The 24,677-nt window shown below is 48.1% G+C and overlaps 1 protein-coding gene across 1 annotated transcript in view; it reads right to left on the reverse strand.

Annotated features, from left to right (window-relative positions):
• Positions 1-22,307: 22,307 nt before the first annotated feature.
• LOC119448082 (tachykinin-like peptides receptor 86C) overlaps positions 22,308-24,677 on the reverse strand; it is a 459,995-nt gene continuing 457,625 nt past the window's right edge. The window contains exon 5 of the mRNA XM_049664048.1: positions 22,308-23,048. Within this exon, the coding sequence (XP_049520005.1) occupies positions 22,781-23,048 (268 nt within the window). The 3' untranslated portion in view covers positions 22,308-22,780. The remainder of the gene's footprint in view (positions 23,049-24,677) is intronic.

A 24,677-nucleotide genomic window follows, 5' to 3' on the forward strand; every position in this document is an offset into this window, starting at 1 on the left:
CTCTCGCAGTTACACGATGCGCCTACCGCTGGTCATTTGGGTGTCTCCCGTACATATGACCGTGTGCGCAGACGATTTTTCTGGCCTGGGCTATATCGCTCTGTTCGAAGCTACGTCGCTGCGAGCGAACTTTGCCAACGCCGCAAGAAGCCTCCATTGTCTCCCGCTGGCCACCTTCAGCCTATAGATATCCCCAGTGAGCCATTTTTCCGCATCAGCCTGGACCTCCTTGGCCCATTTCCTACCTCATCCTCTGGCAACAAGTGGGGGGCTGTTGCGACGGACTATACCACGCGTTATGCCACAACGCGGGCCCTCCCTACAAGCTGCGCAACTGATGTGGCTGATTTTCTGCTCCATGAAGTGATCCTACATCATGGTACCCCACGTCAGCTACTCACCGATAGAGGCCCCTGTTTTCTTTCTAAGGTTGTCGACGCCCTTCTTCGCTCTTGCTCAACGTCCCACAAGTTCACGACGGCTTACCACCCACAGACAAACGGACTTACCGAGCGTCTCAACCGTACACTTACGGACATGCTCTCCATGTACGTGTGTGATGATCACCGGGATTGGGACTGTACCTTACCTTTCGTGAGAGAGAAATACGTTTATTCAGTCATAAAAAAAATAGAAAATTGTACTTGTATGAAAAGGCAACCCCAGTGGTTTTTCCGGTGAGGTGCCTAGATTAAGTTAATGGTTTCGCTTCTTATAAGGTAGGTGAGCAAGCTGTCATATATAGCTTTGCGGTGTTGAGGGGTCCCTCTAGGAAGGATCCAGTCATTGAGAGTGGCGACTGAGCTCTGCAGCCCAGCAAGGCAGATTCTTCGCAGTGATGACAGGCCAGGACATGTCCATAGCAAGTGGTGGGCTGTGGCTGGCGCACCCGTGGTGCAAGTTCCGCAGGTGGGGTCAAGCGACTTGTCGATGTATTGGGCTTTGAACGGAGGCGTGACTGCCGTGCCGGTGCGTAGACGGCGGAGTGCCACGCGTTCCCGGCGTGGAAGCCCAGGAGGGAGGGGGTCATGGCCTTCGGGCAGAAGCGCTTGTAGAGCAAGCTTTCTATGCTGTCGGAGCTGCAGGTGAGCATCGACAGCGTCGACATCTTCTGCCGATCGAGCTGTGACGGAAACGGGGCAAGGAGAATAGGGGGTGGGTAAATATGCTCCCCGCGCGAGCGCGTCCGCTCGCTCATTCCCTCCTGCGCCCATATGACTCGGTGTCCAATAAATGTGCAGCTCAGTTCCCTTGTGCCGCAGAAGTGTTGCTTCTTCGTGGATGGCGGTTGCCAGTGGGTGTGCGTCAATCTTGTTAAGTTCACGTATGGCGTCTTGCGAATCCGTGTAAATGTGTAGAGGGCGGTGATGCTTGAGGCGGCCATATCTGGCTGCCTGAGCAACCTCTAGAATCGCTTGTAGTTCTGCACCGGTCGTACTTAATTGTGTGCTATGAGTAGTTGTTGCTGTGTTGCTGCCGTCGCTGTTCGTCCAGGCAGTACTGACGTGATTATGTGAAACAGCAGCATCTGTGTAAATGCATTGAGCTGTACTATCGTTGAGGATGGCTCTGCGGTGATGGTAACGCCTCCGACTTATTTCATTTACTCCCACGTTGCTTGGAAGGGGGTGAACAATGGCGGACATCACGGGCAGCCACGGCGCCGAAGGTGTCGGGAGAAGAGGAGCTTGTGGCTTCCGACCGACCTGGGCGAGTATTCTTCGGCCTGAAGATGTAGCCGCTAGCCTCAGCACCTGGGCACATCTTGCGTCCTCCCTTAGTTCTTCAAGTGTGTTAATTTGTGCCTCTGAGTAAAGCACATGGGTTGGGGTATGCTTCGGCAAACCATACGCTATACGTATACTTTGACGATGAGCTGCTTCGAGGCGACGACGCATCGTTACCGTGGTTCGTGTGTAAGGGAAGCCGTACAGAATTCTCGATGTGATGAGATTTTTCGTCATTATAACCAGGGTGTCTTCTCTGAGGCCCCACTTACGACTTGTGAGTCTTCGGAGGAGCCCTTGTGTTGCTCGGCAGCGGCTCAGTGTCTGCTGAAGCCACGCCGTGTGGTTTCCTGTGTCCGATATAGTGAGTCCAAGAATTCTGAGGTCCTGTACTTTTTCGATCGGGCTTCCTTGTATTTGCGGCACATTCATTAAGGCTACTGCTTCTTCCCTCATCTTCTTTGGACCAAGCACAATATACTGTGATTTTGACGGGGAAGGAGAGAGTCTGAGTGCCGAAAGATGACACTGTATTGCATCTAGAGCTGCTTGGATGGCATCTTGCTGCTCACCAAGTGACCCTCCCGTGGTCCATACTGTGATGTCGTCGGCGTATATTGAGTGATGCAACCTGTATATCTTTGCGAGGTGATACGGGAGACGGTGCATGGCTATATTAAACAGTACAGGGGACAAAACTGAGCCTTGCGGAAGGCCATGTGTGATGTAATGAAGCGGCGAGAATCGATCTCCTATCTTGACTCGAAGAGTGCGGTTTGTCAATAGTGACGTGATGTATGTCACTATGCGACCTTCTAGTCCTACTGCGTGCATTTCTTGCAACATAGCATCTACTCCTACGTTGTCAAACGCCTTATGTATATCAACAGTGGCTAGTATTCGAGGGCCTTGCAAGCGCTCAGAGGTTAGATCGTCATGTATCATAAGGAGGCTGTCTTGCGCCGACAAGCGAGCACGGAAGCCTGTTTGTGTGTGATGGAGCTTTCGTTCAACTTCGAGGAACCAGTGAAGTCTTTCGGCCACCATTTTTTCCATGACTTTGCCCAAATGTGATGTTAAGGAAATAGGGCGAAGGTTCGTTGCTATCGTAGCTGGCTTGCCTGGTTTGGGGATAGGAATGACCAAGGAATCCTTCCACCCTTCCGGTACAATTCCGGCTTCCCATACTTCATTAATAAGGTCGAGGAGGTCTGACATTCCTTCATCTGGGAGATTGCGGAGAGTCGTATATGTCAAACCATCAGGTCCAGGTGAACTTCTGCAATTCACTTTCATGAGTGCGTACCGTAGTTCGGCAATAGTGAATGGATGATCAAGCATATGCGTTGCATCGGTATTCTGCTGGCCCTCCACAGTTGATCCGTTGACTGTTGCAGTTTGAACGGCGAGAGGGAAAAACTGGGTAACGAGTTGAGTGGCGAAATCTTGCTCTGATAGTCCCTGTTTGAGGGCAATGCTGCGCGCGGGCTGTTTTGCTTGGGCGGGTTGATCAAGCATAGATGCCAGGTGCCATAAACGAGAAGGATTAGTACGATGGTTTAGTCCACTGCATGTACGATGCCATCGCGAACGGCGTAGCTCCTTCGCGTACCTTCGGGCTGCAGCCTTTGCACGATTATGAATGATGCGAAATGCAACATTTTTTGGGTGACGTTTGGCTTGCTGTTGTGCCCTAAGCCTCGAAGCTATGAGGTTCAGCATGTGCAAGTCCGGAGCAGGATCTTTCCAACGCGTGCGCGTCGCCTTTGTAGCCCTCTGCTTTGCTATTTTTAGTCTGTCCAGGAAGGAACCCGTGCCATCCACGTACAACTTGCGGAAACGGTCCCAGTTTGTCGTGTAAGTCGTTCTAGTCTTTGCGCAGGTTCGACTGATATTCTCTATGCTAAGTAGAATCGGATGATGGTCAGACCCGTCTCTATTTTCTTGTCGTTGCCAACGTAAGCGCAAGTCTTGCGACATCCACGTCAAATCTGGCGTGCTGTCTTGCTGGCCTGCATGTAGCGCTGCTCTCGTGTGGACTCCAAGGACATTGGCGATGTTGAAGTCGCTTTTCTCCATAGCATCTATAAGTGCTCGGCCGCGCAGTGTGTCTATTCGGTAGCCCCACTGGGTATGTGGCGCGTTGAAATCGCCAGCTATAATGATATGTCTAGTAGGACATCTCTGCTTTAGACTCGATACCCAACTCATGTCGTCTCCGGGCTGACAACCAGGTCGTATATAAACTGAAGCAACTGTAAGTCGGAAATTTTCTAATGTCATAGCAACTATAACGATCTCGCGGTGGGGTGTGCACAAATCTTGAGTGTCGATCTGAACTTGCGGAAGGCGTTTGTCGACGAACACGCCAGCTAAGCCTCTAGCGGTGAGGTCTGAGCCCATGTGGCGGCCCTTCAGCTTGCGTGGTATACAAGGCTGGAGGTATTTGTTGTAGCCAGTCAACTGCAGTGTTGGTGGGGCGTCCATTTCTTGAAGGAGGATCACTGGAATTCGGTTACGTTGTAGACGTAAGGAGAGTTCTGCATGTGCGAGAGTGAAGTTCCGACAGTTACACTGCAACAAATGCGTTGGGTGATGGATTATATCATAGGGCTGATTCATTTTTGAGCTTGTACTATGATTACCGAGAAGCCGCTAACCCTGGTTCACCTCCTGTTCTTCGAGTCTCGCTACAGTAGACATGCGAGGTTGTGTCTGTCTCTCTAGTGCAAGAATACCAGCTGCCAGTTGGCTCATCGTTTGCTGCATAGTCATGATAGCGCTCTGCATACGCTCCAGCAGTACTTCGAACCGCCGCCATTGAATATCGAATGAGTCGCGTAATCCAGCTTCGCGTTGTTGCTTAGCTTCGCTAACATCTCTCACTAGCTGTGATAAGCTGGCAGTGGGCAAATTATTGTGCAGCCCCGTGTTTTGCAGCTCTTTCATACGGTTCTCTTGGACGGAAGTTTTCTTTATCTCTGGTGAATTAGTCGTGCCCTGACATTTGACCTCGGTATCTTTCCTTCTCAGCTGTGTCAAGGTGCCTTTGGGCAAAGGTTGCCTTGTAGAGGCTTTTTGGCGCACTTTCGAGTGTGCCTTCGCATCAAGAACTTCCTTTGGTAATTTCTGAACGTCTGTATTATCTTTTTTCTTGGGTTCCGCGACTTCGAATGACGTAGATTTGTTAGCGTGTGTCTCAGTCTTAGTTCTGGCAATTGCCTGGCGGCGTGTGAGTGACGGCTGCACAGCTTGTTTGCGACAAATGAGTAGTTCGCGTTTGTAGTGTGGGCAGCTGGGATCGCCCGTAACATGTTCACCTTGGCAATGTAGACAGCGTGGTTTCGTAGCGGTGCAGATTTCGCCTGCAGTGTGTGTTACTCCGCATCTGCCACATCGTGCTTCATGTGACCTTTCATGTGACCTTCATGTGACCTTACCTTTCGTGACGTTTGCATACAATTCGTCGCGTCACGATATTACTGGTTATTCCCTGTTCTATCTACTATATGGCCGTCACCCTCTTCTGCCTCTTGACTCACTGCTCCCTTCTGACGCCACCACTACTACGTTCTATGCTCACGACGCCATTGTTCGCGCGGCCGCAGCACGTCGTATTGCCCGTGACCGTCTTCTGGCATCTCAGACTATCCAGAAGCATCGTTACGACAGTCGTTGTCGGGATGCTCATTTCAGCCCTGGGTCCCTTGTCCTGCTTTGGTTACCCTCCCGTCGCTTCGGCCTTTGCGAAAAACTGTTGCCACGATACGTTGGGCCATACCGAGTTCTTCGCCAAGTCACCAGCCTCACATATGAGATCTCACCTGTGTCTTCGAAGTCTTCTACCACCCCAGGAAATGATATCGTGCACGTTTCGCGACTAAAGCCCTATAACTCGCACGCTGATTCGACACGCTAAGAAGCATCGAGACGATGCTTCTGCCGCCGGGGGGTTAATGTCACGTACGAGTTTGTACCGCTGTGGACAAAATGACGTTGGTTGGGGAAGAAGAGGCTGAAGTGTCTCGGAGCTCGGTAGATGGTGTCACCCTGGCCACAGAGCTACAACCCTCTAACTGTATATATATTGTAAATACATATATTTTCTCCCCGTAACAATATAAGGGAGGATGTCATCCCAGTTTTTATGTTCGACATCCACGTACTATCGGCCAAGAAAGTAAACGGACCACGGCACCGGTGGCCGGAGCGGCTGCCTGGCCACAACGGGGCGCTGCTGTTTCGCTCCGCGCGCTTGGGTCGAGAGTGCCGTGGGTGGCGTTAAGCTTCTCCCTCACTCTCGCGCTGTGGCTTGTCACGCTTGATGAAATGCCTAGTGCGTCGTACGGTTGCTTTGCTGCTGGCGGTCGCGATGAAAGAGACCGTGCATAGCCGCTATTCAACACATGGTGCTGCCGCGCAGCAGCCGACGGCCGCAGGGATTGAAACTCCGGCACTGTGAAAGAACGAAGACCTGCTCTGTTTTTTTTTCTTGCCTATATTGACCGTTTCTGATTCTACTTTGAATCGTCCCTTCCTGACGGTACTTTTCTAAGGTTTCATAATAGACTTCGTGTAATAGTCAAAGCAATATGTGGATGCGTCGCTGATATAATAAACCCACTACGGGAGATAACCCTGTAAAATGAATCTCGACAGCGACGCCGAGATTGTGATGCGGGCGCAGATTCTCTATGAAGACCGTTCACGCTAGCGGCAAGCTTAACGGCGCTACGGTCTCCGGCGCCGTAGAACGTCGGCCGCGCGGGAGGTGTTCAAAGTGCACTGCAAGCTTCGCCGGTGCGCAAAACGCGTGACACCCTCCAACCTCGCTAACTCGCTGCAAGAAGGTGGGACGGCAAGATTTTGAGCACATCTCTCGTCGTCAGTACGTCCCCATCTGCTGGTTTTAAATTCCGTGTCCTTGTATTCTGGACTCGTCTGGTCTTAGAGAAACATGTAATCACGTAGAGTTTCCAGTAATCTCCCTATTGGAATCTCCCTACCGATGTAACGAGCGCGCACGGAGAAAGCCAAGGAGCGAAAAGCGGACGGCGCCGTTGCCGCGGGTGTCAATCCGGGGGCAAGCCGACGTAGTTACCGCCACCATTCCTGCGTCGCTGAATGGTCACGTCGGTTTGCGGCAGCCGGAAAACGTCGTAAAAATGGATCTTGCATCTATTCTCTGCACGGCAAGAAAACCATGACGGGTGCGAGCACAACCGCCCGCGCACGTCAGTCTGAGAACGTCAAACGGTGCACGTCAAGCCGACGTGCCGCTAACGTGAACGTGCATTTTTTCCGCAGGCGTGAAAGAGCGCGCGTCAGCCGCCGCTGCGGCGCCTTGAGCGATGTCGCCTAAACTCCAGCAGCAAGGGACGTAGGCGACAGACACTAGTATGAAAGATAAGGTCAATATAGGCAAGAAAAAAAAACAGAGCAGGTCTTCGTTCTTTCACAGTGCCGGGGTTTCAATCCCTGCGGCCGTCGGCTGCTGCGCGACAGCGCCATGTGTTGAATACCGGCTATGCACGGTCTCTTTCATCGCGACCGCCAGCAGCAAAGCAACCGTACGACGCACTAGGCATTTCATCAAGCGTGACAAGACACAGCGCGAGAGTGAGGGAGAAGCTTAACGCCACCCACGGCACTCTCGACCCAAGCGCGCGGAGCGAAACAGCAGCGCCCCGTTGTCGCCAGGCAGCCGCTCCGGCCACCGGTGCCGTGGTCCGTTTACTTTCTTGGCCGATAGTACATTCAAAGCATGTCTTGAATTGTTTTGTTAAGGCGCTCTGTCAGTCCGTTGGTTTGTGGATGGTAGGTGGTCGACTTCCGATGAGCTGTTCCACTTAGCAGCAAGACGTGATCTAAAAGTGCAGCCGTGAATGCGGTTCCTCTGTCGGTAATTACGACGCTTGGGGCTCCGTGTCGCAACACAACATTTTCAATGAAAAAGCGCGCCACCTCGACTGCTGTGCCTTTCTGGATGGCCTTTGTTTCAGCGTAACCTGTCAGATAGTCGGTTGCGACGAGAACAAAGTGATTCCCTGCAGTGGAAGTAGGAAGTGGGCCCAAGATATCCATTCCAATTTGATTAAATGGTGTTCGAGGAACCTGGACTGGTTGTAGGAGGCCGGCTGGTTTCGTCCGAGGTGACTTTCGCCTCTGGCAGTCGAGACAAGTGCGAACTTGATGTTTCACGGCCGTGGTAAGTCTCGACCAGTAGTAGCTTTGCCGCACTCTGCCCAATGTTCGCGTGTAGCTTAAGTGACCAGAAGTCACCTCGTTGTGACAGGCTTGAAGTACTTCCGAACGAAGAGCTGCAGGAATGACGAGGAGGTAGGAGGACCCGGTAGAAGAAAAATTTCTTTTGTAAAAGACTTTGGCCCGTAAACAAAACGGCGACAGTCCTCTTGCGAAAACTCTAGGTGCTTTCTCAGACCTTCCCTCTAAGTAATTGATGAGTGCAAGCAACTCAGGGTCGTCCCGTTGTTGGTGAGCGATGGCGGCTGTGTCCAGAACACAAAGGAATACTGTATCTTCTTCTTCGAGTGGAGAAGCCGACTCTATCGGCGATCGAGACAGGCAGTCAGCATCCGTATGTCGCTTCCCCGACTTGTACATGACCGTCATGTCAAACTCTTGAAGCCTTAGGCTCCAACGTGCCAATTGTCCAGACGGATCTTTAAGGTTCGTCAGCCAACACAGTGAATGGTGGTCGCTGAGAACTTTGAAAAGGCGGCCGTACAAATATGGGCGAAATTTCATAACCGCACATACTACGGCGAGGCATTCTTTCTCAGTTGTGGAATAATTAGCCTCTGTGCGTGAGAGTGTTCGGCTTGCGTAGGCAATCACTCTTTCCGTGTCCTCCTGCCGCTGCACAAGAACAGCTCCCAAGCCAACATTGCTGGCATCCGTGTGGAGCAATGTAGGAGCGGTCTCATCAAAGTGGGCAAGCACTGGAGGTGTCTGGAGACGTTGCCGCAAGACGTTAAATGCACCTTGCTCTTCATCACCCCATAAAGAAAGGAGCGTCGTCTCTCGTGAGGCGAGTTAACGGTGACGCAATGCGAGCAAAGTCTGCAATCAACCGCCGGTAATAGGCGCAGAGGCCGAGGAACCGCCGGACTGCCTTTTTGTCGGATGGTACGGGAAACTGTGCGACAGCGGTAATTTTTGCAGGATCCGGGCAGACACCGGCGTGGCTGACGACGTGACCAAGAAACTGTAGTTCCGCAAAGCCAAAGTGGCACTTCTCCGGTTTCAGGGTGAGGCCGGCGGATCTTATGGACTGCAGAACTGCTTCAAGCCGTTCGAGGTGTTCTTCAAACGTTGCGGAAAACACGATGACGTCGTCGAGGTACACTAAGCAGGTTTTCCACTTCAGACCGGAAAGCACAGTATCCATGAGGCGTTGGAACGTAGCAGGAGCAGAGCACAAGCCGAAAGGCAAAACCTTAAATTCGTACAGGCCGTCTGACGTCACAAAAGCAGTTTTTTCACCGTCTCTGGGGTCTACCTCGATTTGCCAATAGCCGATTTTTAAGTCCATTGAAGAGAAGTAACGTGCGTGTCGAAGCCTGTCGAGGGAATCGTCGATACGGGGAAGCGGGTGCACGTCTTCGTCACGTGATTTAGTTTTCGGTAGTCCACACAGAAACGCAAGCTGCCGTCTTTTTTCTTGACTAGAACTACAGGCGATGCCCAGGGACTCGTTGATGGTTGGATCACGTCGTCTTCAAGCATTTTTGTCACCTGTTGTTGCATGGCTTCACGTTCTCTGGGTGCCACACGATAAGGATTTTGGTGAATGGGTCTCGCCGTATCCTCTGTAATTACTCGGTACTTTGTTAGAGGCGTCCGACCGACTCTTGAAGTCGACGCAAAGCAGTCGACGCACTGGGCCAATAGCGTAAGAGGCTGTTCTCGTTCGTGCGGCGGCAAAACAGTGCGTACGTCAAGTGCGGGAGCTGGGTCTTGTGTAGGCACTTCTTCGAGTTGTGAACAGCAGCCGCGAACATCCGCAACACCGTCAAAATAAGCCACAGCGGTGCCTTTTGGAAGGTGCCGTCTCTCTGTGCTAAAATTTGTTAGCAATAGGTTCGTGCGCCCGTCGAGGACATTTACAATTCCTCGTGCGACCGAGATACCGTGAGTAAGCAACAAAATGGTTATTTGGTCGGCAATTCCTTCGCAATGAAACGGTACGTCACAGGCCACCGAAACAAGAATACATGACAGAGGTGGGATTACGACGTCATCTTCTGTTAGACGAAAGGCATTGTATTGCGGGGATAAGTATTGGACTAAACCAGGGCTCTTATAAAACGTCACCATGCGGTCTGAAATGTTAATTACGGCGCCATATTCCCTTAGGAAATCCATTCAAAGAATCAAATCTTTACATCACGCAGGAAGAACGATGAAAGCGGCCACGAAAGAAGAATCTCCAATATTAATTCTTGCAATACATCTTCCAGTAGGCATCAGTAATTGGCCGCCTGCCGTCTTATCTGAGGTCCCGTCCATGGCGTCTTTACTTTCCTCAGGCGGAATGCGAGTTGCTGACTTATTATACAGAAGTCAGCACCAGTGTCGATTAATGCTGTCACTGGCTGCCCATCCACGAAAACATCAAGGTCGGCGCTCACAATTTCTTCGGGGTCGGTGGTTATCGGCTTCTCCGCGTTCTGCAGCGGGTGAGTTGGGGGCTTTTTATTGTCTTGCGGCGGGCCTGCAACCTTACCCCCAGAGGTCACCGCCTTGAGTTTCCCCGGCGGGGGCTGGACGACCTTCGGCCTTGAAGGTTAGCAAAAGTACGTCCAGCAGGCATCTGGCGTGAAGGGGTTGGAGAGCGCGACTGATGGCCGAAATCAGTCCGATCATTGGGCACGGATTCGTCATTCGGGTGCGCTATGGGAGGTCCCTGAAAATCAGCGTCGTCGCGGCGTAGCAGGGAGTCGCCATCTGCACGTCGACCATCAGACCACGGACGAAGAGGTCGAAATGATGTGTCGCGATGCCAGCAATGGCGCGAAATATGGCCGCCACACCCGCAGTTAAAACAGAGAGGGCGGTTATCCGCGGTGCGCCACGCGTCGGATGTCCGAAATTGTGGCCGTCTCGTAGGGTCGTTTTGTGGCGTGGTCCAAGGCGAGGCGAATGACGGCTGGCGGTAGGACTGCATCGGCATAACGGGTGCGCGCCGCAATGCCTCCTCTTGAGGCGGCGACCAAGAAGCGGCTCTCGGAGGCTGGTTGTACGGGGGTGTGGTTGTAACGGGTGGGGAACATCGGACAGCGGCGGCGTAACTCGTGGGACACTGGTGGTCGGGAAGATCGGCGGCCGGTAACGCCTGCCTGATTTCGTCGTGTACCACTTCGGCGATTGACGCGACGGGGCTATCCAGTGTCGGTGTCAGGATCCGGTGAACTTCTCTGACGATCTCTCTGATCAATTCACGCAAGGGGCTCTGATGCTCTGAAGTCAATGCGACGGCATTGATTGCGGTGCTGGTAGACAGTCGATCGTACTGCCTGCACCGTTGATGAAGGGCCTGCTCAATAGCCGTAGCCTCTTTGACAAAATCAGCGACGGTCACTGGTGGATGCCGCACATGCCCCGCGAACAACTGCTCTTTTACACCTCGCATGAGGTAACGTAACTTCCTGTCCTCGGTCATGTTCGGGTTGGCTCTACGAAAGAGACGGGCCATGTCTTCGGCGAACATTGTGACCGACTCATTGGGGTGTTGCACCCGTAGCTCCATCAATTGCTGGGCGCGGTCGCGTTGGTCGGCACTTGCAAACGTATCGGTGATTTTCTGCCGAAAGTCATGCCATGTCGACAGGCTAGCTTCGCGGTTCTCATACCAAGTACGGCCACTGTCGTCAAGTCCGAAATAGACGTGGGAGAGCTTTTGCTGCTCAGTCCACTGGTTAATCTGGGCGACGAGCTCGTACTTGTCAAGCCAGTCTTCAATGTCTTCGAAGGCTGCACCGCGATAGCGATCGGGAACCAGCGGATGAAGAACAGTTACCTGTTGTTGACTGGGAGACTGGCTGCATTGGGGTGCTTGCGGTGGGCTGGTTTCGGCCATTGCCAGATGTGTGGAGCTCCTGGAAAGATGTGGTTGAAGAGGGGAGAATTCCGGGGCAAGGCCTAGCAGTCGACGACTGAAGCGATGCACGGGGGTCGTAACTGGTGACAATGCGTCGGGGCTAGATGAACGGCTCCCAGGAGAAGTCCGCAGCATCAGGCGTGGTCAATATACCCAGCACCTCCACCACTGTCGCGGTACAACGCCGAGAGAAGACAGGGAGACGTTCTTCAAGAAAAGCAGGACAACCGTGCTTGCTTGCTTGCTTGCTTGCTTGCTTGCTTGATCCTCATCCGTGGCGCTTACCCACTACGGAGGATCGGCCAAAAAGCCGGCGGGTAAAGGTTAAACGGAAGGGGGAGATGGAAAAAAAACTAGACGAAAAAGTAAATCAGGGTGAAGTATAGTGTTTATGATAATTTGGAAAGAGATTTACAGGGCAGAGACAGAATCAAAATCATTGTAATTGTATAAAAACAGCACAAAAATTTTGGTGGTATCAGAATAATTTCGAAACAACAATTAGCGATTTCATGAGTTATCCAATTATTTCTTTCGAGAATTAACTGGGTAGTCTGTTTGTGTCACAGATATAGTCACAGAGGGCCACGCAGATGTTCCTGTGGCTAAAGCCCATTGAAGAAGCCCCGAAGGAGAGGATATTTTCAGTAGTTAGTGAAATACCCAATTTACGGAATGAAAATTCGAATTTCTTCGTCTGATTCCTAAAGCTATGACAAAATAATAGAAAGTAGTCAATCTTTTCGGGTTCCTGGCAGGTAGGACACAAAGGGGACGGTGCCAGACCGGACCTGTGTAGGTAAAAATTTAATGGTGGGATTCGGCAGCGTAATTTTCTTATGGAGATCTCTAATTTACGTGTGGGGCACCATTTATTGTCCCACGAAAAGGACAAATGATTAAATTCCGACATTTGGATTTTGAGTTTTGTAGAATCTTGTAATAGGGAAAATTTTCTAAACCTAGCCGCAGTGACATAAGCCGAAGTAGGCATGACAGACATAACTAGTCCATCAAGAGATATCCGTGCAAGTGTGCCTGCCATTTCATTTAAGAATATACCATGATGGCCTGGAACCCATACCAATCGTACCAGACTTAAGTTAGGAGGGGTTAACAATTTAAATGTATTGGTTACAGTAGTGTCTGCAGATGAAGTGAGCGATGTACATACTGACAGTGAGTCAGTCGCTATAACCACTGTTGAGTAATTTGAAGGAAGTTTCCGCAGAGCTAATATAATCGCTGCTAGTTCAGCCAAAAATATGGGTGTGAATTCCGGAAGGCGTACTGCATAAGACCAGGACAGTGATTCGGAGAAAATACCCACACCCGCTTTCTCTTCATTCATTGACGCGCCAGTCGCGATCACGTGATCTATTCCTAGTTGCGTTAAATGATCTTGTAACATGCCGTTTAAGTATGTAGTGGGCAGGAGTTTGGCATTCGATGGAAATATATCTTCAAATTCAATCATTGTAGTAGGTAAGGGTTTGTCTGAGCAAGCGATATCGCGTATATTAACATTTAATGGATCGAGCTCAGCTTGTACAAACAAAGCTTGAGGTCGAAGTAGGCGGGACCAATGTTCGTTGAAAAATGCCCTCATTTCCCTAATAAATACAGATTGTGATCTTCTCAAAGAAGATGCATAAATGTTTAAATATGTTTTTGCCGTTAGAATGCGGAATCGGCAGGGAAGGGTAGGAAGTCGTGCTTCTTGATATAAAACATTGTTAACTACAAATTTTGGCAAACCGAGACAATTCCGAATTGCCTCCCGCTCTAGAAGAACCAGGGGGTTAATTTTGTACGCTGGCCCACCGGAGAATAGCATGCACCCAAATTCCAATATCGGACGAACATACATACGATAAATCATCATTAAAGTGTCTCTGCGTAGCCCAGAGCGCTGTCGGCCAAGTTGGCTTATCATGCTAACCGCGCGTGTCGCCCCAGATTTAACATGATCAATGTGATTTCGCCAGCTCAGGTTTGTGTCGTATATTACACCGAGATATTTGAGTGAGTCAACTTGCGGAATAATTTCCTTGTGATATTGGAGAGAGATATTAATTGGTACATTCAATGGAAACACAATCAAGGCGCTTTTGTTAACGTTGAGCGACATTCGAATATTCGCAAACCAGGCTTGAAGTGTTCCAATGTATGACTCTAGTGTACTCTGTAATGAGTGAATATCACTCGCAGACGCAAAGAATGCTATGTCATCTGCATAGACATGTACACTACCGCACAATGGGATTGAACTTAGTGAAATGTTAAACAAAATAGGAGAAAGGACAGATCCCTGGGGAACTCCTCTTTTTTGACTATATTTTTGTGTCACCAAGCCACGCGGAGAACAATAAAATTTTCTATCCTTTAAAAATTCATGTATCCAATTTATAATATATCGAGGGAAATCAATGCTATTTAAAACATTTAGGAGTATGACATGTTCTACACTATCGTACGATTTAGCTAAATCAAGGGTAACTAAAGCTGCATACTGCCGCCTGTGCCGTGTAAGCTTAATGCGTTCCTCTAAATCGACATGGGCGCACCATATCGAGCATCCGCGTCTAAATCCAATCTGACATGGGCTCAATAATGTATTATCCGTTAAAAATTTCATAATACGAATGTGCAATACCCTTTCTATTAATTTCATAACATTTGAGGTTAATGTGATTGGTCTTATATTATCTGGGTCCAATCCTGCTCCTTGGTTTTTGAGCAGGGGGATTATTTTTGCGAGTTTCCAGTCAGGAGGAATCCATGCGTTCATGAGGAAGTAGTTAACGATATTGGAGAGGTCTCGTGGGGAGAGGTCAAACAATATTTTTAACATGCCTGATGTAATGCGATCTGGACCTGGAGCTGTGCCAGGGAGCAGCTGAATAACGTGCTGAAGTTCTTCCATTGATACCTCTATAAATCATCCCCTGATAGAACCCCTACAAAGTTTACTTGCAGCTGAGTTGTAAAACGCTCTTCTAAGGCTTTTGCGATCTTATTTAATGATTCTAATAATTCTTTTGGTGACAGAACCACTGAATTAATATTTATGGGCACTGGAAAGGCCTTACGAGAGCGAAGAAACCTAAATAATGCTTTTTATTATCACTTTTCGATAAAAAGTTGTACCGTTTTTCATCATAATTATCCTTCGCTAAGGAAACTGTTCTTTTAAACGTAGCAGCAGCATATTTACAATTACTCTAATTAGTAGGGCACAGATTGGAAATAAGTTTCTTCTATGCAGCTTTTCGGCGTCGATAATCTCATGCGCAATCACTATTCCACCATGGACAATCAATGCGCTCTTTTGTTGATGATACTACAAATTCTGATTTTTTTAATAGTACCCTTCAAAATTCCACTAAGGCTCATCGCTTTGATATCTGTTTCCATATCTGTTCTAGAAGACAAGGTTGACTGTAACTTGTTTTTTTTTTAATTTTGAATAGTCCACGAAAGTATGCGTATGTTTATTTAAAGAAATGAGGGGTTTGTTAATTTCAATGACAATCGGGCGGTGGTCACTACTAGTGACGGCATCCACACAGTCCAAGAAGAAATGGAAATGCCTGAGCTAGCAAATGTCAAATCTAGGACAGATCGTGATTGCGAACGCACGAAAGTGGCAACTTTAGCATTTAAACATGTAAAATTTTTAACATCAGCCCAATCCCATAAACGTTTTCCAGATCAGTCTGTGCGGAAGCCAAATGACACATGATGTGAGTTGAAGTCACCCGCAAGCAATATGTTCTTTTTGCAGTATGTTACTGCGACATCAAGTGGGCGTACGTTTTGCACTCCAGCGGGAAAGCAGGAGTTAATTATGGAGAGCGGGGCGCAACCCGGAATAGTTATTTCTATTTTTAAGATTTCACATTCGGATGATAGGGTATGATGCGAAATTTTTGCTTTATGACAGAATCTGTTCAAGCAAAACAGAACAGAGACACGTCTTCTTCGTCGTCAGCCAAAATCCCACTGACCCACTAGACGGAGTCCGTCAATGCTCCCATCGTCGTTGTCGTCTGCCTAGAGCACACGCGTCAATATGCACCATTTCCTTTTAGGAAATGCGAAGAAGTGGTTCGAATTGCGCGTACCCTTTAACACAGTTGTACCATGGTTTAATGGCGAGATAGATTTCTGCGAGCCTTCGCCTTGAATGCAATAGAATGCTGGGGAAAGGCCATTGCATACACGCAGGGAGAAGGATCGGTTATCGACTACTTTAACGAGAGACGTTTGCTTCTGCAACGCGCCGACCCCGATCTGCGGGAATCATCAATCGTGCCACTGGTTATTCTCGGCATGACAAAGGATTATCAGCGCCTAATCACGATGAGACAACCCTGCCACGTTGGATGAACTCCTACAGTTACTGAAACACGTTCCCGACGACCTTTTACTAACCAATGACCTAGAGAGCAACATCAGTAGCCGAAGCTCTACCATCGGATCCCCGGAAGACTAGGCGTCCTATGGCCAAAGCACTTTAGTGAATTATGCTGAAATTGACTAAGCCAAAGAGAGGACTCCACACCCGAAACAAGTAAACGAACTGGTAAGCCCTGATTTTTCCTTCTCTTTGGATATACCGAAAGAAAGCGTCTCCTTGGCGAAATCTGCGGCATGCCTACTGTACGCACAGATGAGCGTCAATGGAAACATGGTTGAAGTATTAATTGACAGTGGAGCATCAGTTAGCATAGTTAATTCGCTACTGAATCCGCAGGATCAAATATTCATTGGAAAGGTTGTCAAAGTACACAGTTATGATGGAAGTTCTCGAGTGCTAGACAAGTGGGCACGCGTGTGTATGGAGTTTAAAACAAGCAAAATAACTGTAGAAGCACTGCTTGTTCATGACGCCGCATATAATTTTATACTGGCACGCCCTGACATGAAGAAATTAAAGATAAACATCTCATGGCGTGATGAAGTCGTTGTTGACATTCCGGTTGAGACATCCAAGTTGGATGTGTGTGCAGACTCTGAAACACGTCTCAAATTGGTCAGAGAGAGTTCGGATGTACCGACACAGTTCCCGGAGCTGATATGCATCGGAGTTTACCCCCCTGCAGCAAAAGTAAGTAAAGTTCCATTCAAGCTCAGCGACACGACACCTGTTAAAAGAAAGCCCTATGACATGTCCTATGAAAAAAATAAATGGCTAAAAGAAAAGTTACAAGGCTTGCTAGATGCTGAAATTATTCGACCATCAACATCTACGTTTGCATCTCCGATTACAATTGTGCCGAAAGATGATGGCACTTTCAGGATGTGCACTGATTACAGACTTGTAAACCGTCAGACTGATTTATTCCCATTCCCGATGCCAAGGATCGACGATATTATTAACGAGACAGGCGGATGTACATGGTTTTCCCGCATCGACCTTTGCAAAGGATATTGGCAGATTCCGCCGCAAGAAGACTACAAACCGTTCACAGCATTTCTTACTCCTTTCAATATTTTTGAATACACCCGACTACCTTTTGGTTGGAAAAATTCTGGTGCATGGTTTCAGAAGATCATGAATAGCGTGCTTAGCCAATTTACTGGAGTCTTCTGCAACGTGTATGTGGATGACATCATCATTTATTCGAAGACTCGTGATGACCGCTGCTCGCATCTATCCCGGGTACTAGAAACACTTAGCAGAGCTGGGCTAAAGATTAACTTGAAGAAGAGTGAATTCTTTAAGAACACTGTTGTCTTCTTAGGGAGATTATTTTACGGACAAACAATAAACACGAAAGAAGAGTCCGTCAAGCGCATCTCCCAGCTGACAAAACCATACGATTTGCATTCTCTTCGAGTGTTCCTGGGTCTCGCTGGACATATTAGGGCTTTTATAAAAGACTACGCCCTAAAGACCAAATGCCTAACATTGCTGACACAAAAAGATGCTCCATTTGTATGGACTAATGTATGCGAAGAGAAGTATAAGCAACTTGTAAAAATTATATCATCTGACCCCGTGTTGAGAATACCGGATTTCTCGAAGCCGTTCGAGCTAAACACCGACGCTTCCCATTATGGTACTGGTGCTGCACTATACCAGCGGGACGAGAGTGAGCATCCGAAGAGACAGCTCAATGTGATCGGCTATTATTCATACACATTCACCAAGGCAGAAGTTAACTACCCAACGACGGAAAAAGAAGCATTTGGCCTTTCGTTATTTCAGGACGTACCTGGAAGGCAAACACTTCAGCCTATTCACCGACAACCAAGCCCTGACATATATTCTTAATCTCTCGCAACCTAAAGGAAGATTGGCCAGTTGGGGGAGCGAAATACAACAGTTTGCCTACGGTGTCACTCACAGGCCAGGAGAAAAATTACCAGATGCAGAAGCCTTGTCAAGAGTGCTAATTAGGAACCAAGATGACGACAAGTATGTCGCCCATATGTTGTGGGACAGCACGGAAGAGATGACTCTCAAAAATGGTAAGCTACACGTGCCTACAACGAGTGTAAGAAAGATTTTAGGCCTGTATCATGATTTTCCGGAATCCGGTAGTCATGACGGTTTTTGGAGGACCTACTCGAACAATAAACAGAGACTTTACTGGAAGACAATGAAACAAGATATTTCGGAATATGTGAAGACTTACCATCAATTCCAGCTCTGCAAAGCGAAGTTGAGGCCCCGTGGAAGCGCAATGATTATCCAAAAACACTCAGAAAAGCCTTTCGAGACTATACACCTTGACTTCGCGGAGCTCAGAAAAAAGGCGGAGGGAGTACTAACTACGCAAGCTTTTCTACCGGCCATTGACGAGTGCACACGCATGGTGGCATGCAAGCCCGGAAAAGAAGATTCCAAGAGCGTTATATCGCTCCTTAACAGAGACATATTCAAACACGCCAAAGTAATCATCACTGACAATGGCCCAGCTTTTAGAAGTGATCGCTTGAAACGTTGGGCTGACGAGAGGAACATAGAGCTTCGGTTGGCTGCACCATACCATCCAGAAGCAAATAGACTTGCCGCGAGAGCAATACGATATTTCAAACAGTTCATCGCGCTCTACCCGGGATTTCCAGGCGGTTGGAAATGTGCCCTTGAAGCTGCTGTGAACCACGACAATCACTGACACACGGCTGGCTTGGGGTGCACACCGTTCTTCGCGTACCATGGCAAATCAGAATGGCTTCCCGCAGGCCACCTGCTGGGAATCACGAATCTTTTGGTGCTGCAAGAACGAAAGAAGTCTGAAGATCAACGTGCTATATACAAGCAAGACCGCCCTGAAAAATAATTACGATCGCCGACATTCAGTCCAATCTCCGGACATACGAGTGGGACATTACGTGCTTGTTAGGAGAGTCTGCAAGGATCAAAGGCTCCTTTTATTGCGATGGCAATTATATGGACACTCAAAAGCAGATTTCTGCCGTCGGCGTCGCCGTCGCCGTGAGGTTCCGTATGACGTCAATGGAGATGAAATCGTCGCCGCGCGCCGAACGCTGTATGTGCGAGTGAAAGGGAACGAGGGGTGCGCGCTTTCACGAGGAGTGAACGCACGGCGGAGAACAAACGCGCGTTCTGCGCCGTGCTCGCTTAAGGGCTGGAGAAGTAGGCGTCTCTTTCCTCCTTTACAATCACCATATATGTAGAGCAAACTCGCCTTCTTCCTACGCCCGAGAGGCCGTGGGGGAGAGGGGGAGGGGGAGGGAAGGGAGGCGACGTTTAGCTGCGGCACCAAGTGCCTATTTATATCAGAGGCTCCGGCAACAGTCACCAACGCCGCACGCATTTTGAGTGAACGCGGGAAAAACGCCGATGGCGTCGACAACAGTTCTGCGTGTTGCCGGTGCTGCTGCATATCCAAGTTTATACAGCTGATAAAGCTAATATCATTACTCCGTATAGCTCTCTACAAATTTGCTATCGCAATTGATGCTTCGCCTTTCAGGTGAAACTGCGACAACTTTTTCAGGACCCTACAAGGCTGTGAAGACCGCCCATCAGCAAGGCATTTTAAAGACTCTGTGCTACAGTGGGCCACAAGGTGTTATTGAAACATCATCTGTGAACAACGTGGTACCATATCAACCCAGGAGGGTTGACGACAGAAAGGAGGCCCGTGTAACGCTCGCGAAAGAGAAGGAAAAAGCGCAGATGGGAGAACAAGAGAAGAGGCAGCCAGATTAATTATGTTTGAATAAACGGAATGGTAAAGTTATAAATGAATAACTATATAGCATTATACATGGAGACTATGTGAAATGATGGTACAAAAACAGCGATAAGAGAGAGGGAAGCTACTCCAATGTTTCTCTCGCCACGGAAGGTGGTGACGTAACGTGACGCTGCTGCTTGTTTGAGTCGCCGCTCGAGGGTTCACCTTCAAATTGATCGCGACAACTATCTTTCTACGTCCCATGGCTGCATCTGATCGAGCGCCGCCGTGCACCGGCTTACATAGCCGTTGCTCACTGTGGGCGCATGTGTAGTACACAGGCGGTAGGTTGCGCCAGGTGTTCTAGCAGCTGCGGTGTCGCTGGTTGCCATGGCTACGGCGCGGCTGGCTTTCTGTGAAACCCTATACTTTTTAGTACGGCTAGCTGGAACAGCTTCGCTATTAAAATTCTACCGTGTACATTTTGCATTGGCCATACCTGTGGAAGGTGAGCTGAACGTAACCTTTTAAGTTGAGAAATTTGTAAGCATATTTCTCTACCTGATGCCTGCCACAGCCGACTGCGCTTCACCCCCCCCTCCCCTTTTCTCTTTCTCCGTGTTTTACTGCATTACATGTTATCGAACGTCACATCTGTAAGAAATTATGGTGTCATTTTCGCACGTGTCTTTAAAGCGGTCTTTCTTTTTCTACGACTATTTGCTCACTTTCAACTTTCCTTAGCTCTAATCTTCAGCTCTATGCATTATTCTGAAGTAGTAAAGCGATGAAGTGGGCATGTTGGTAATACGGATAAAAAACCAACGGAAACACACGAGGCCAAATGAAGAACACGACAGAGCAAGCTAGTCCCGTCGTCTTCTTCATCTGGTCTCTCATGTGTTTCCGCAGCTTTTTTTTTTCGTTTTTCTAGGAACAAGTCTAGGCACGTTGCGTTGTCTTTGTGCATCTCTTCGCAAGGTTTTTGGAAAGCTCACTGAGATTGGACTATTTGCTATGTGTGGTCCAAGCCCATTTCAGATATGAAAAAAGTGTTGTTCATGAATGCTACAGTAGCGTTTCAACATTTGCCGTCCCCTTTAAGCATGCTGAATGCGTTCGCAGCCGTTGCTGGTTTTTGTTGCGTCAAGATGCCATTTGTCTTCTCAGCGAATATAAGGGGCACCAGTGACTGGCGGGAAGACAGTTTGTTTAATGGCCTATTGACCAACAAGAAGGAATAGGAGAGGCATAAGAGATGCGCTTAACTGAGTGCATGTACATAATGAGCGTCACTTGATTCTATGTCCATTCTGGTTGCGTTATGGCTTGAAAAGCCCCCTTTTTATTTTTTGCAGTCAGTGAACCGTCGACCTATATTTGGGACTACATGGCTAATAATGCTGAAGATGTACTGTGGCATATCGCACGGCATAAGCATGCAGGATGAAGATTTATTATGCGCAACTGCTGCGGTGGTCAGTATAAGTTAAGCGATAGTGGGCATTACGGCCTGAAAGCATAATATAATCGTATACAACGGCTGTGCGGCATGCTGTGTAAAAAACGAAACGAATATTACGGCTATGATGTTCGAAACACACGACACGTCCTTTATTATACCATGAGAGATTATGTCATCATATGCGAGGAATCACACGCAAAAAATAACTTTTACAAACACTCATGAACCCGGCATAATTATTTGATAATGCCGTATCAAATACATCAGCGATATATGACCACAGTGAATTTAACATAATGACGCGAACAGGATTCACTCATATCTCCCTACTCCATGTGCGGACACAGGCTTCACAGCAAACACAATTTCCCAATGGTGATCCTTTTCGGCCAGTCACAGTGAAATTTCTCGTTCGCAATCAGTCGCCATAGACACTCCGTCATTTGAGCGAAGCTAGTAAAGTTCTGGCAGTTGAGAAAATACGTATAAGGTTTTCTTAAGTTATTTATGTATATATAGTAGCAATATTTGTTTCCATTGGAAGGCTGTCTCTGAAGTCAGTAACATGACGTCTGGACCTGTGCAGCGTTAAACCGTCCGCAGCAATGTCTCTTGATGTTATTATCGGATTTCAGAAATTGGGTGAGTTGACTCCAACGCAGAATCACTTACCTAACAGGACGAGGCTGCCAAAAGTGCACGGACGACTTTGCACCCGATAGCACCTCACGGCATTCAGCGCTGAACGCAGTCAGGTGCTAAAAATTCATTTTTCTCTACTGGCCGTGTGCGTTGAAGATGTCGCAGCAACGTGCTCAGCATCGCGTTCTAATCAGGCTACTGTTGGACGTCAAGTCAAGGAGTTACTTTTTTGAAGACAATTTTGCTGCAAGGTGTGTCTAATTTGAGCGGTTATTGGCATCAGCACGTACAAAAGGATTAGAAAAGAAATAGAAATCTTGTTTGAAGTTTTCACGCCGGGACTCATTTAAATGCGAATGAAAGGACGAACAAGCGCGTTATTAAAAAGCGTTGCACGACAACCATTTCGAGCAGCTCCCCCTAGATTTAGGTACATATGTGTTTGAGGGCAGCTTTCAACATCACATTTGTGTTCGAATCGCCGCGTTGTCATCGCAAAACGCTACTTCATTTCCAGTATGGTGTGAGTCTCTGCTTAAGAGGAGCGAAACATCCCACTTTCAATAGAAATGAGGAAGTAGACGTCTAGATCCGAAAGGAAACACCACTGTCACTTCCACTCCACAGACGATATTCTTCTATTGCAGCACTGCACCCATACACTTCATGCCGTATGTTCGGCGAAGTGTAGTGTCCTGTGGACGGGCGTCAGGACCTGCTGGCCGGTGGGCTTTGCCACAGTAGCGGCCACTGGCGACTGGTTCCTTCCTTCCAGATCCGTTCTGAACTTGACGCGGAACGCAATGCGGCCCCGAAGGCTGCTGCAGTTGTTGTGGCTGGAGCGCGCCGTCGCGGAAAGGCTTCGCGCGGCTGGCGCGTCCGGCAGCAGGGAGCAGCAACAACAGAGGCACTGGCGGAAGTACCGGTTGAACCTGGATGCAGCAGGGAAAGATTCAGGTTGGGAGCGAGTATAAAAAAAGCTAAAAAGTGCATAGCACTACTGCCTTTTTTGTTAGAGATAAACACCACCTAATATATATGCAGCTTGTGTAGGAATCGGTACGTGATCAGACTAGCGTCATGGGAAAGTGTTGATCGACTACGCGAAACGTTAGTCACAACGGTGCTGTGAAGACGAGGAGAAGCTTTGAGGGTAGTAGCTAATCTCCAATACGTACATGGAGCGCTCTTTTATTGAAGCACAGAAACACAGGAAACTATGAAGGCCACGCATTAGCACTTTCTTTGTAAGGCATGGCAGGCGCGGATGGCCAGAAACAAGATGTGGAAAATTTAACTTTTTTTTGTTTTTCCGATATAAGTGAACAAAGTGTGTCGGAAAAGCCATTTGTGCAAGAATGAGTGCGAGAGTCATGTCCCAACTTTAGAACATCTCATTACGGTATTTGTCAAGTACGCTATTCTAAGCGTAAAGAAGTATACTAGAATAAACCCCGCTTGAGAGGAACGACCTTATTACATGAATACATTTCGATAAGAATGGTAGTTCGCTAAATTGTTACTAGTACGCAATACAACTTGTCCCGTACTCAGCAGGGCGAGCGCTTCATCGGGGTACGCTTCATAGGGGCGATCTTCACATAGGGGAACTTTCAGAAAAGAAAGTACTCCTATGTACTTTATCCCACATAGCCTGAAAGAAACCTGCAGAAGAATCCATACTTTTTAGAACAAGAATACGTACCGGATCACATAGAAACATCTCTGTACATTTCAATTCCAGAATGTTTTTAGTGCTTTTACATAGCTAAATACACAAATTCTACGAGCATTTACTTCTCCCTTCTATATTCAAAGAAATTGCATAGCGTGTACAGGAACACCAAATCCAATTACTTCTAGAAAATTGTCTTTGGCATAGTTTGTTCCTCTGCCCTTTTCGGGAAAACCACTAATTACGGGGAAAAGAGATGTTACCAGAGATTTCGTGTGGAGGAATGTAGGGCTGTGAAGCCTTTGTTCAAAGCACTAGGCTATACACGCAGGCAACATGTCCTAGATAAGACTTCATGCTGCCTCAGCTGTCACCATCAGATGTGCGTCTGAGCTGCATGAGCCAGTATATTGCGACGGCAGCGTGCCCTAACGTTTCTCTTTTTTGGAGCCCAGCTGCATCAGCAAAGTGCCTGGTACAGTGAACCCTTTAGGCAAACACAAAGACATGAGCTATAAATTAGCCGAATAGAAGACTGTAGGAGAAAAAAAATCCATCTACGCCAGTTGAAGTAATGTATATCATGGAGCTAAGGAGAGAGGAGCGCAAGAGTAGCTCCGAAATGGCTAACAGAAAATTAATATACAGGCTGTCGCAGCTAACTTTAGCCAAGCTGTTAAAAAAACTGGTACAATATATTACTGCATTTTTTGTGTGCTAATATCTAATTTATTAGAGAGGAATAATTAAACAAGTTCCTAATTTTTGAATTCAATTAGGCCGTGACTTTCTATGGGAAAACTGTTAGTGCGTCCTAAAAGATCCTACTCAGCCTGGTCAGTTATTTTTTGCAAGCTTTACTCTTAGCGCGCAAAATACAAAGAGT

The sequence above is a fragment of the Dermacentor silvarum genome, chromosome 1 (genome assembly GCF_013339745.2).
Source record: "Dermacentor silvarum isolate Dsil-2018 chromosome 1, BIME_Dsil_1.4, whole genome shotgun sequence".
NCBI classification, from domain to species: domain Eukaryota; kingdom Metazoa; phylum Arthropoda; class Arachnida; order Ixodida; family Ixodidae; genus Dermacentor; species Dermacentor silvarum.